At 38.8% G+C, this 13,967-nt stretch overlaps 1 protein-coding gene across 2 annotated transcripts in view; it reads right to left on the reverse strand.

The window, feature by feature from the left end:
- LOC145979559 (uncharacterized) overlaps nucleotides 1-13,107 on the reverse strand; it is a 35,478-nt gene extending 22,371 nt beyond the window's left edge. For both annotated transcript variants that reach the window (XM_083112533.1, XM_083112532.1), the window contains exons 1-2: nucleotides 13,025-13,107; nucleotides 1,461-1,530 (exon numbers count right to left, since the gene is read on the reverse strand). In XM_083112533.1, coding sequence (XP_082968659.1) covers nucleotides 1,461-1,530; nucleotides 13,025-13,096 — 142 coding nt within the window. In that variant the 5' untranslated portion in view covers nucleotides 13,097-13,107. The remainder of the gene's footprint in view (nucleotides 1-1,460; nucleotides 1,531-13,024) is intronic.
- Nucleotides 13,108-13,967: the final 860 nt, after the last annotated feature.

Below are 13,967 nucleotides of genomic sequence, written 5' to 3' on the forward strand. Positions count from 1 at the left end.
GGATGAATTTTGGGGGCATCCACCGGGAATCGAACCCGGGACCGCTCGCACCGAAGGTGAGAGCGCTAAATGTATTTTTGTTTCAAATTTGTACCAGTATTGTTGATTTTAGCGATAATAAGAACAGCAATTTAAGATATTATTTGGAGTATTCATTTTTTTAAAAAAAAATAAAATTGAAATCTGTTTATAAATAGCCAAGCAACAAGGAATATAAAAATATGAGATCCGCCATTTTGAATCTAATATGGCGGCTAAGCACCAAAATGAAACACAAGGTTTTTAAACAACTTGGATGCGCTCTCTCCAGTGATGCTAACAATGATCAAATAAGACGTGTCAATTTTAAGGTATACGCTTCTGAAAATGCGTTGAAATTTATGAACTAAATTTTGGAGGGGGGGGGGGTTAAGAATGGATGACTTAATATATATTTGACCAGACAGGACACTATTCAAACAGCTTCACGACATGCGCATGCCCCGTAAACTGGAGAAATGTCAGCCTCTCAAAGCGATTTATTCATAAGTTACAGCTTGCTAAAATGCTTGGCGAATTCATCGTGACATTCGATTCGTTATGGCATTACGAAAGTGACCTTCACGGAAGCATCCCTGGCGTCTCAACCAAACTTCTTATGAATCCGAGACTTTGTAGGTCTTCATGTGGAATACATATGCACAACCTGTAGAAATTTCGTTAAAATTGTATAGGTCGCGGAGCCCGAGGCAAGTTTTCATGGAATTACCCTATAAAATATCCACGAGATAATTGTACAATTCTATGAATTTTCATTAATGACAATTCCACATGACATTGACTTGCATCACAAATTAGTTCATTTCAGACCATTTTAAATCTTATAATTCTTCATCAAAATGCAAATTATTTCTGTAGTTAAATTCGCTCCGTGTACAATTGAAGAACTTATGAATAAACATCATGGTGTATATGTGAAAAGTGATATGATGGAAAGCTTTGATGGCAATTGTCAAAGTCCCTAATGAATCGCATGGTTTCGCTCAGAATACTGGGCGTCCGGAAGGGTGGGGACAAGGGAGGCCGTGGCCCTTTCCCCTGGAAAATGAAAGTCAACCAAAAATTATATATATATCAAGCATATGATTTCACTTTAACCACAATAGTATGTGATAATTATTGCACGAACATGGTAAATTAATATTTAAGCAATGTTTCTTGAGGGAACAACACTATTATTGGAGAAAATGTGCCTTGTTTGCCCCCCTGGAAAAAAATACGTTCCTTGCCCCTCCCTGGAACAATTCTGTGGAAATCCATTCTCAGGATGTATGATATATGCCACTTGTGCCTGATGAACACTTTCATGTATCTATTTCTTTAAAATTAACTTTACATGCAAGATGGTTAATCGAGATACAGTCCTTTCTTACCCATTTCGGAAGATAATGGACATAGAATTTAAGGAAACATATACTTACTGCCTTCAAGGAAGACGTGTCTTTCCTCTTCCTCCGACAAAGACGATCGGCCACTTCGAAGGCGGAAATCCTAAGAGGAGAGAGAACATCAGTAATCTACAAGAGCCAATATCTTCCACAACGGCAATGAGGAAGTAAAGAGTTGAATCAGTTCTATTTGTGGAACCTTTCAAACAATTACCGGGATTCTGTTCCTTCAGTACTTCACACTGTTGTTGTCAGGTATCGATAAATATGGTTGTCTCCCATTGATTTTGCTTCAGAAGGAAGATTCTACCCTATTCATGTCGTGTCCGTTCCACCAGTAGCACACTATTTTTTTTATTTACGGGATACAAAGTTCAAGCCCTACACACGCAGACGTATATTCCAGTTTAGGACAGGCTGCCTGTCTTCTAATTTCTAATGTAAAATTTGCTAAACCTTGTACTGCCAGAAAGAATCAATATTCACAAAATAATTTGGGAATTTTCATTGTAGACAATAAATGTGACCTGTTTCAACATAGCTTTTACCATATTTCTAAACCATGTGCAAGTCAGGAACAGATAAAGATCTAAGCCGCATTCCACAGTTTTAAACTTATTTTAAACAGTGCTAATATCCTTACACAGTTTTCTAATAGTACCTATATAAGAAGGAAAATAGTACTCCCTGTTCTTGCGCCACTGCATACCATGACTTGCTAGGTCAGTTAATATGATAAGAACGAAGACCACAAAACAGTGCACTCAATAGCAGGACATTGGAGCAGGTGAAAAAGCAGCAAGGAGCCTCTTGGTCGTCCATACACGAATCAATCTCTGTTCATTTAGTTTTGTAAGTGAACGGTGATAGTGCTAGATAACAACTGTTCAAGATCAGATTTCCGAACGGATGAGGATCACCCTCGGGAACTTTATTGTAAGCATTATCTTGCATACATGTAAGTTCTGGCCACTCCTCGTGTTCCTTCGTTCTTGTGCTCATGGTAATCCAGTGCATATTGCGTAGTCCATCAATCTGTAGGAGGAAGCCAACACCCTATTAGAGTCGAATTACTTTCGGAACATCTCCAGCAGACTGCGCGAGTCTGTCTAGCGAGCCTAGTGGGCGTGTAGAACCTGAGCAAGGGGCTTAGCGCTAGGTTCTGGGTTGAGATGACGTCAGCGGCTTGCTTGGTTAATTGGCTGCTTCGAGAGTTGCGACTCGTTCCGAAGCTTCAAATGCATATCTGCCAAAGATGTTACTGAAATAATCTCCCTCTACCTAAATCAGTTTCTCTCGTGACTAGGGCCCGGGACTTTATGTCTTATAAAACTTTAAAATATGTATGTGATTTGTTTATTATTTGAAGTAGGGTCACACTTAAGTTTACAGTTTATTTTACACAGATTACACTGAGGAACAATGAAATTTGCCGCGACCGGAAAACAACCTATTTCTATGTTTTTTGACTTGCTGAACACGAAAATTATGTTCTTTTTTCTCCACCACGTCTAGTTTTTGAAAAAACACGAAACTGAAGTAAATGTGACAAAGCCTTTTTTTCGCCATATGATATACAGGGATTCTTCAAGAAATCACGTGTGGCTGTTTTTCCTGCGTAATATGAAGAAAGTATTTTAACGACAACAAAAGGGCAAACATTGATTTTTATTTTGTTGCCCGATATTATGATAAGAGTAGAGAAAAGTCTTTGTTAAAGAGGCAAGGTGACTTATTCTACTGTGTCTTTATCAGTTGCGTTCTGTTCGCTGGAAGTGTAGGTTGTGTGTTAGGTTGTGTGCTTCATCGCGATTGTTTTGTGTATTATTTGAAAATAGTGCAGTGATACCTCGTAACTGTGTAAATTCACCCAATCTGTTTTGCTATGTGTGTAGTGAGTTGACGACAAAATCCCAACGAAACTCAATTACACCAATAGTGAAGAAAGCTTACGAGCTATATTTTGGATGCAAAATCGGAGACCAAGATAAAGGGTGGGCGCCTCATGTCTGTTGCAGTAGATGCTTGCGATATTTACGAGGGTGGGTACATGGTACCCATCTATCCATTCCCTTCGTTGTTCCCATGGTATGGCGCGAACCTCAAGATCACGTTACTGATTGTTACTTCTGTTTAACTAATGTAACGGGATTTTCAAGAAAATCCAAAAAATTCTACAGTATCCAAATTTACCTTCTGCGATAAGACCAGTGCAACATGATAAGACATTACCTGTTCCAAAGCCACCATTGGAATGGTCTTTGGAAGAGGAAACATAAACTTCCTCACATGAACCGATATCTTCTCTCGGACATGATCCTGACTTTCAAGAGTCACAGAAGACACCGCATCTTACCACCCAGCCAGAATTAAATGATTTAGTACGTGATTTGAACCTTACATAGAAAGAAGCGGAACTGCTGGGTTCAAGACTGCAAGGGTGGAGCCTGCTGGAACCAGGGACAAGTATTACATTCAGAAAACGTCAACTAAAATTTTCTTCCTTTTTTTCTATGAAGGGTCCCTGGTATACTGCTACAATGTCACTGGATTAATGCAGGAGTTGGGAGGAAACTATAAATCAGGCGAATGGAGGTTGTTCATCGATGCGTCAAAAACTAGCTTGAAAGCGGTCCTTCTGCATAATGGAAATGAGAAACCTTCAGTGCCAGTTTCTCATGCAAGTGAATTGAAGGAAACATATGAAAACATTGCTTTGATTCTCACAAGTGTTAGCCACAACAAACACCAGCGGAAAATCTGTGCTGATCTGAAGGTACTGTGAGTTATTTTGGGGATGCAATCAGTTTTCACGAAATTCTGTTGTTTCCTCCGTCTATGGGACAGCAGAGCAAAGGACATGCATTACAAAACAAAACACTGGCCTCCCAGAAAGTGTTGCACACCTGGAGAAAAAAGTGTCTCCCACAAACCTCTTATCGACGCCAACAATGTGTTATTCCCCCCCACTGAACATCAACTTGGGGTTAATGAAGACCTTTGTGAAGGCCATGAACGAAGGAAAAGGGTTTGAGTACTTACGAAGCAAATTTCCTGGTGTAAGCGATGCTAAAATAAAGATGGGATATTTGTTGGCCCTCAAATCCGGGAGGTAATGAACGATCCCAATTTTGAATAACTGTGAACTGAATGTGAGAAAGCAGCATGGGGTGCGTTCAAGGGTGTGTGTCGCAATATCCTTAGCAACCACAGGGCTCACAATTACTCTGAACTTGTCGAACGTATGCTGGCAACATACAAAAAAATGAGGTGCAATATGTCTCTCAAGATACACTTTCTGTGTTCCCATTTACACTTTTTCCCCTCTACTCTGGGTGCAGTGAGTGACGAGCAAGGCTAGCTAGCTCTTTCACCAACAAATCGCAGAAATGGAAACACGTTATAAAGGCAGATGGTCTGCCAGATTACTAGCGGATTACTGCTGGAACACAGTCTCAGATGTTGAATAGAGGCCAGCATAGTCTGCATTTTACCTACCCACTGCCCGCTTGCCCGTGAGGACAGGTATACCTGCTAGCCTGCCCACGGCAACGAGTCGACTTGCGTCTTTACCCGGGTTCTTCGTCTTCCAGGCGCTCTGCGCTTACAAGGTAACTGGGCATTCAACAAGACCCGGGCGCCTGCAAAACCTGCTGGAAGGAAACAGCCCTCCGGCAGCGTGTCGCTCCAGGTGTTTCATCACCACGTGGACAGCTTCAGCCAGTGTTGCCTACTTACGTAGCTCGTAAATCCTACGAGGTCCTAGGAGGAGCTCTCTCCTCCAAGGAGAATTTATATACTTAGCGATTTCAGTTCAGCGTAAGCAGTTTTTATCTTATTGCCAGGAAATGCACGCAGTATTACAGCTTAATTTATTTAAATGAATGATCGAGCAAACAAAAATCTCCTCACTGAAAACTAATTGCTTTTCATTGCATGGTGCCTTAACCAGGCACGCAGTGGCGCAACCAGAGGGGGTAGGGTGCATTGCTCACAACCTTGGACGGAAATTAAGTCTAGCGGAAGAGTCAGGGTGGGGGTCAAATATTAAAGTACAAGAAAAAACAGACTAGCAGAATTTAAGAGTAGCAGGGCTAAAGGGTACTCAAGATGGAATTAATTTTCATATTTTTCTTGCATTTTCCTTCCAGACGGCCAAGGGCACCTGCAGAGGGGGAATGGAGGGGTAATTGCAACCTTTTGATTTCAAATTTTATGAAAGTAGAAATATATTATAAAATATTATCCAGTCTCATCAAGTTCAATGCCGTAGCAAAGGGGTAGCGGGAGTCGGCCCTGAGCGCCGAACGATCTAAGTGAGAAAAGTTTTAAAAGAGAGAATGCTATGGCGGCCCGTGATATTATTTGATATTAATGTTGGTTTGTTACGAGTTGGATGAATTGATTATGTAATACGTCGCTCCATGTGAAAAGAAAATATTGTAGATGGAAATTTTACATGCCATATGTCTGTACATTCGGAATGCATTTATCATGCACTTTCTTTCTTTCAAAAACAGTTTGTGTGCTTGTTTTCCATTATTAGCTAATGTGAAATTGACGTGTTGAAAAAAAATATTTCTAATCCTCTGTTTCAACACAAATGCGCGTGAGAACCGACTTCTACCCCCTTTTTGCGTGATTTATGAGGATTATAATGCCTTTCATGCTACTTTATTACTATTATTGTAATTGTTCTTGTTGGCACGTTTATCCAAGTACTTGGCCCTACCCCCCAAACGAGGGTAACGGCAATGGCCCTGGCTGGCTACGGCCCTGGTGTTCGCAGTAGAACAGTGTGTTGTTCGACTCGCGACCTCAGCGTCGAACGTGACATGTTTCAGTCCTGTCCTATATCACTATATATACGTATATTGGTTGTTTACGACATATACTTATGGATCCTGTGCCACGGAAAACCTATTTCAATGTGTGTGTGTGGGGGGGAGTAACATTCGTAAATCTCATTTCATTGGTGATGTGGCTTACGAAGCTTCGAGTTCCCTTTTTTAAGTAGTGAAAATCTATTGCAGTTGGCAACACTGCAGAACGGTGTGGGCCCGGTGCAGTTTCTACTCGAAGCAACTACGTCATGTAGAGGGAGGGGTCTGCAGTTGATGGAAAGAACGAACTGAGACCTACTAGGTACCGTAAGACTGCGGGTACCCGCCGGGTCTACAATGCCTGCCAGGAACGATCTGTGCAGGTGGGCATACAAGCTGCTCAAGCGAGGGTGTTGCGCAGGTTGCATGGCATTTCAGGAGCGATGTCTCGCGAACGGGTCTGCTCCAGGTCTTGTGCAGGCCTTTAATGTTGAACACGCCTGCTACAAGCGGAAATCATACAGAAATACATTTTGAAGGTGCGTTACTTTTACTGTTTTCTTTAATGATTACTATTTTACTGCAACTGCAAATTTTTGTGCATGTCATAACTACATCACTTACAATCATGTTTGGTATTCTATGAACCCAATGTATTACTAAAATTCACACTATCACATTAAGGTTTGGAGCAATATGCTATATTTTACCCTTCTTTTAATGTACGGTGAAAATTTTTCAAAATGGTTTCCGCCAGAAATGGTACGTGATACAGCATTTTTGTTATGGTTTTTGAAATCAGCGCACCCGATTTATTAAAGATCACCTATTTTCATGAAGCGGCAAAACAAAAAGTTTTAATTTGTTCCTCAGTGTTATCTTACTATAAGTCATAAAAATTGAAAAATATGTCAGAAAAATGCAGAAATATTCCCAGTAAAGCCACAAATATACACAACAGTACTTTTGAATTTCTCATTATATTAAAAGTCAGTATCTTCTAGGGAAGATCAACTAGGGTGGGAATTGTGACCGATTACTTTGGGTCACGTAAAATAACGCACACGTAGGAGGAAAGGGTGATTACGAGGAATAGGAATAGTGCGTAGCAAGAGTGTTGGATTTCAGTGAGCGTGTTTTGCATAGTGTCGCAATGGAAGCTGTAGCTAGGCGGACAAGAGCTTGAATGCTATTGGTTAACATTGCATGGTGTGATTATGCTAAAACCAATCACAGCCTTAGAGTTGCAATGGGATGAGTGATTCAAAACGGACGAGAACAGTGCAGTTGGGAACAGAAAAGGCTAAACATCAACTTTCTTGGTGAGCAAAGATTTCCTCGGTTGGCAGTAGTGCCATCGGACGTCCCGTTGCGACTTTCCGCGCGATTGACCAAACTTTATCCGGGCGTCGAGAAAATTCTTTAAACGCATTAGACGGTAGTTTAAATCGTTAGCAAAGTTAAGCTTGTGAGGAGTTGTTGTTGAAACAAATTGTTACTATTATAATCCCACACCACATTCTCTGGCATAAGAAGAACAGCATAAAAAGGAAAGTTGATATTGATTATTGGAAATAAAACTGTTTATAGTGTAAAATGTAGTAATATTGGACTTGAAGGTTAATTTTCAAATACAAGGTAAAAATTAGATATTATTAGTAGTTTATTTTATTTTGTGTTAATCTTATATACAGTTCACTAATTAGCTAACTTAAGACTTGCGAGTGACTGGTCGGTCTGGTGCCATAAACTCAGAGCTCGCAAGCCCAATCAGGTTATTACAATCAAAGCATTAGTAAAATTAGAAAGTAAGTAAACAACGACCGCAAAGTAAAAACTGTTGAAATGTGGGGTATTAACTAAAGTCAGAATCACTTTAACCGAAGAATGTAGTTGAAAAATGCTAAAAATATCGTGAGGTTCACTGCAAATATCCTACGTTTCATTTACTAATATTTGGAAACTAAAGCATAATTGACAGCTCGCTTCAGCTCTGGTAAATCTGTGCAATCAATACACAAACGCAACTTTTCTAGGCAGATTTTGAAATACAGCGTACAAAAGAGGTAAAGAAATTAGAGCAAGTGAAACTTGTTTACTTGTTTGCGGTGATTCTCGTGCTCGCTTAACAATAACGGAGAACATTTTTCAATAATGCTCGCACGGCTATAAATTGTAGGCAGGATAAAAAGGGGGTATTATTGTTCTGTATTAGTTGGTAAGAAAAGATGGCATCTGGTTTTAATTTCTTTGTCCATAATTTCCTTAACCTACCATCGATAATATAAAGTATTCATTTCGCTAAAGGTACTAAGGGTTATAAAATAACAGATTATATGCAAGACAATTACGGAATTATACGAAATATGTCTTCTTACGAACAAATTGAATAAATATGTTGTCAAAACGCAAAATTCGTCAAATATGTCATAATATGTCTTATCAGGTTCGTCTATTTCAGCTGATTTTCGTCAGATATGTAAATATCTCACCAGTATTCTATCCGATGCCAAATAAGAATTATGTTATAACATAAAGTCCCGGACACTACTCATGACCATGAGAAAATATTAAACAAATCTTACATTGGAGATTGGAATCTGGTGGCTTTCTGAGCATACAGAATCCAAAATATGTCAAGTGATATAAATATGTTGACTCCAGTAACACACTATAGTATATAAACTGTTAATGATGCACTTTTGGTTCGTCAAAATATGCATAGAAATGCATAAATGTGCAATTTTATCAGCTGTTGATTTGTATCATTTACTAGAAATGCATCAACGGGAACATCAGACAGAATCATTTAAGTAAAAGCAAAATCGACACACTTGTGTTGCATCAACTGAAACACTAAATCGTGCAATTTTGTTTTGATGCATTCGGAGCTCTGTGTGAACATATTGACTTCAATTACCTGTAATCGTCCGCTTGCATGACTTCTGCGCGGAAAGCATCAACGTGTAAAATGACAATATGATATGGTGAGCATGAACAATGACAACTTCCACCTCCGAATAAGGAAGAAAAACTACAAAGAAAAACAATTTGTGTATGATATTTAGAGATAGTACATTAAATGTGGCATACCCAGAGAATCCTGCCTCTCTCCCTCCACACTTTATATGTGGCGACAGTGACGAAGATTGGGTTCCATAGCTGGGGGGTGGGCTGCAGTTTACTTTCCCTTGGTAGATAAGGTTTATCATAGTGCTGAGGCAAAAGTGGAAAAAAGTGGTGGGGCAACTGCCCTCCCTTGACCCTCTCCATGATCGCCGCCACTGTGTGGCGAATATGCAATGAGGTAACATAATCGTACCAATAGATATTCTTTAGTAATTGTCCTTCATTATCTACAATACAATGTACAATTATGTACAACACGTACAATATCAATGTTGTCCACAGGATTCATGTATAAGGGGTCAAAAAAAGCTCTTTTAGAGATATTTTTGAATAAAATAGTAATAATTTAAACATATGAAATAAGATGGGGGAACATTTAATTTCATACTTTATAATTCAGCACACGCAGGAAATGCAATACGTAGAAATGTCAAAAAATGTAGGCTCGATCAGGACTCGTCACTGGTACACCATGCCAATGCTCAACTCTGTCCTGGACGATCTGAATATTTCAAAATAATTTTGAAAGTTAGATCCGTGATGTATATTTCTACGAGGATACGTTCTTATTAATTTAATTGATATTTGCATTCAGGTCCACAGTTTAACAATTTAGAAGGTTACTGAATTCAAATTTGTTCACTAGCGCCACAGCTCGAGACTTACCAACTACAATAATACCGAAGAGGTCGAGTGTGAGGGTGTGTGTGTGAGAGACAGAGAGATAATGATTCTCTAAATCTGATTTTATGTACTTCAAAAACAAATATTTCAACACTTCCAGCCAACATTATGTCACGGGGCAGATCCATGTTACATGAAGAGGGCTTCTAAAATCAAATATGAGCGAACAGGTCATTACAATAAAAGCAAGTCTTGTCTTTCAGGCATGTAATAATCCCAGGACTATATATTGCCCATTTAATCCGGGATTGTAAGATTATCGACCATGTAGGGTGAATAATAATTACCTAAAACTTGGGGTTATGTTTTATAAACGTTCCAAAGCTTATATTTTTTATGGCCAATAGTATATATTCCGATCATGGTGGATATGCTGGTATGCCATTATCAGTAAGCAATTGTTTATGAGAAATACTCAACATATACACGAGGGGGACAAATGAAATAACAGGCCAAGTCCAGGTTAATTATGGTTATTTATTTCAAAGTTGTTGTGGTATTAATTAGAATTCTTTGTTAATAGAATATTGATGGAGTTTATTTATTTATTGCAATTTCCAGTACAGCAGAAGCCATTTTAAACCGGAAAGACACAACGGTAAAACAGTACCCTAGTGTTAAAAAGAACACACGAAACAAGATAAAATAAAATAAACAAAATATAAACATAAGCAAGCCACGACAGTACCAAGGTAAACAGATTACTATCACAATATACTTATGTACAATTTTTTTCTAAGTTGGTGATAAAAGACGAATATGAACAGAAAATATCTACTTGGTTTGAGATGATATGAATTGGTTCGGTAGCCTATGGAATAATGAACGTTGTATGAGTGATAGTCTGGGAGTTGCAGTATGTAACTTGAAATTGTTAATTATGAAAAGCAGTTGTTAGTACCAACTTATAGAACTGAAAGAATTTCCGTCTATGTAACTGAACGAAATATTTGTACTTTCGTGGCTCTAGGATTAATAGCGTCCCAGTTTTAGCTATCTACTGCGTGGTAAGACTTTAACACGTAACTTGCCTCCCACATAACAGTTGGGCTGAAAAGTTCGTAGGCTAACATAGTAAAAAATATTTTTTTGACAAAATTCGATTTTATTATTCAATATAGTTGCCTTCGAGGGCGATACAACGATTAACGCGGTCATACAATTTTTCGATGCCATTTTTATAGTACGATTTCTCTTTAGCCTCAAAATAGGCCTCAGTTTCGGCGATTACCTATTCATCAGTGCTAAATGTCTTACCAGCGAGCATTCTTTTAAGGTCTGCAAACAGGAAAAATTCACTGGGGGCCAGATCTGGAGAATATGGTGGATGGGGAAGCAATTCGTAGTCTAATTCATATAATTTTGCCATCGTTTTCATTGATTTGTGACACGGTGCATTGTCTTGATGAAACAGCACTTTTTTCTTCTTCAAATGGGGCCGTTTTTTCGTGATTTCATCCTTTAAACGCTCCAACAACGCTATGTAATAATCGCTGTTGATGGTCTGGCCCTTTTTGAGGTAATCGATGAATATAATACCATGCGCATCCCAGAATACTGATGCCATAACCTTGCCAGCCGACTGTTGCGTCTTTCCACGCTTTGGATTCGGTTCATCACGTGCAGTCCACTCGGCTGACTGTCGATTGGACTCTGGAGTGTAGTTATGGAGCCATGTTTCATCCATTGTAATATATCGACGGAAAAATTCGTGTTTATTACGGTTGAATATCGCTAAACATTGCTCCGAATCATCAAAACGTTGTTGCTTTTGATCGATTGTGAGCACGCGCGGCACCCATTTTGCACACAGCTTTCGCATGTTCAAATATTCATGCACAATATGTCCAACACGTTCCTTTGATATTTTTACAGTCTCAGCTATCTCGATCAAATTCACTTTACTATCATTTAAAATTATTTTGTGGACTTTTTTTATGTTTTCGTCGGTAACAGCCTCTTTGGGGCGTCCACTGCGTGCATCGTCTTCGAGGCTCATTTCGCCTCGTTTAAATTTAGCAAACCACTTCTCAACGGTTGATTTTCCTGGTGCAGAGTCCGAATAATGTTTATCAAGCCAAGCCTTGGCATCAACAGTATCTTTTTTCGCCAAAAAGCAATGCTTTATTAACACACGAAATTCTTTTTTGTCCATTTTTTCACAATAACAAAAGCTGCTTCACTCACAATGCTATACTAATTATCCGGCAGCTGTGAAATTTATACACGTATCTTTTGAAGGTTAGTACTAAGTAAAAATCACATGGATTTAATTCTAGTAACGCCATCTATGAGTCAGCCTACGAACTTTTCAGCCCAACTGTTAGAGGTTGATTGATTGATTCATTGATGGATTAATTGATTTGCTTATTTTACTTCGCCTTTTGTGCCACTTTGGATTATTTACGAAGACGGAGATGAGTGATGATATGATGGAACTGATGCATGCACACTCACAAATATCCATGTCCAGGAAAAGATTCGAACCTGGGACCCTTTGCATCGTAGCGCGATGTGTTAAACACTCCGCCACGGTAACTTAAGAGGGCGAATCATATATTCTCCATATCAGGAAGAGTCGTTGAAAGTCCAGGAATTTTAAATACGTTCAATTCCGGTCTAGGAGAGAAAATCAGCAAGCGTAAGTGGGTTCTGGACGGTAATGAACCTTTTTATCTGTAAAGAATTTCAATTCGGTCCAGGTGCCTTTGCTCTGGATGAATTTAAATACGGTCCAATAACCTTTTTTCAGGAACAATTTAAATACGGTCCAGGAACCTTTTTTCAATGAAACAATACGGAACTTGGACCGAATTGAATTTGTGCGAGAAAAAAAGTTTCCGGTCCTGCAGAGGACTCCAATAGAACCCATTTATGCGTTCCTGGATTTTTAACAATCCTGCTCCATAGTAATTCATACAAAAATTGGATATGAAGGACAAATAGAAGTAAGTTACTTACATGGCCCCTGAGGAGAACTGCATTTGAAAAGAACAAGAGAAGAACATAGAGAACGACAACGTTTGCAGTCATTCTTGTCTTGCAGCGTGTGATGGAGTGGACTGGCAAGCGAGAGGATGTGGTTACCCAAAGGAACAGGAGTTTCCTGCGCGATATCAGGAATATATTATTGTATGTACACGATGCGACCAACTGCATATGATTTTCACGTGCAATTTGAAAAAAAAAAATCGCACACTCACACAAGGTATATGTGTAAGGCAAACCTATCCCCTGCAAATTTCAATATTCCACAGGGGCTTAGGAAGATGTGAAAGTAGGGCCCGCGCACACATATATCTCGACCACTCCTATTTACTCGTATATTAGAGGTTGGGTGAACTCTAGAGCTGCTCGAGCACAGGCAATTTACGAAACGTACTGAAATTTAAAAACAATTCTGGGTTATGTGCATAGATTTACAAAAATCGACAAGAGGCTAATCTAAAATTTTCATCGGGTACATTTCATTCCAAAATCTTCCACAAGTAAACTTTTGCCATTTCATAATATATCTGTTCTTTCCCATGCATTTTCGTCTCTTAGTGAAAATATTTAAGACAAGCAATTTTCGGGGTTTCCCTAACAGCAAATAAAATTACAAACTCTAAAGTGCTGTTATTGTAGATTTCAACAAAAATTTCACGTACGACGCACACATATTTTCTATATTATTTCAACTTCATTTTGTACGAAATTTCACATCCAAATCATAGATTTCAAATTCAAAGATGGTGTTAGTGTTTTACGAAATGATTAAAAAAAATTGCAAAATATTCTAATCTAATGCATGCTTTCAGTATTTTTCAATTCTAATATTTAAAACATGAACTGCAACAAATTTACTGATTTTCTTTACTTCGTGTGGTTTTACACATCTTAGTCATGAATTTAAGATGTGAAA

This window comes from Lepisma saccharinum, chromosome 26 (genome assembly GCF_977018435.1).
Source record: "Lepisma saccharinum chromosome 26, izLepSacc3.1, whole genome shotgun sequence".
Taxonomy (NCBI): domain Eukaryota; kingdom Metazoa; phylum Arthropoda; class Insecta; order Zygentoma; family Lepismatidae; genus Lepisma; species Lepisma saccharinum.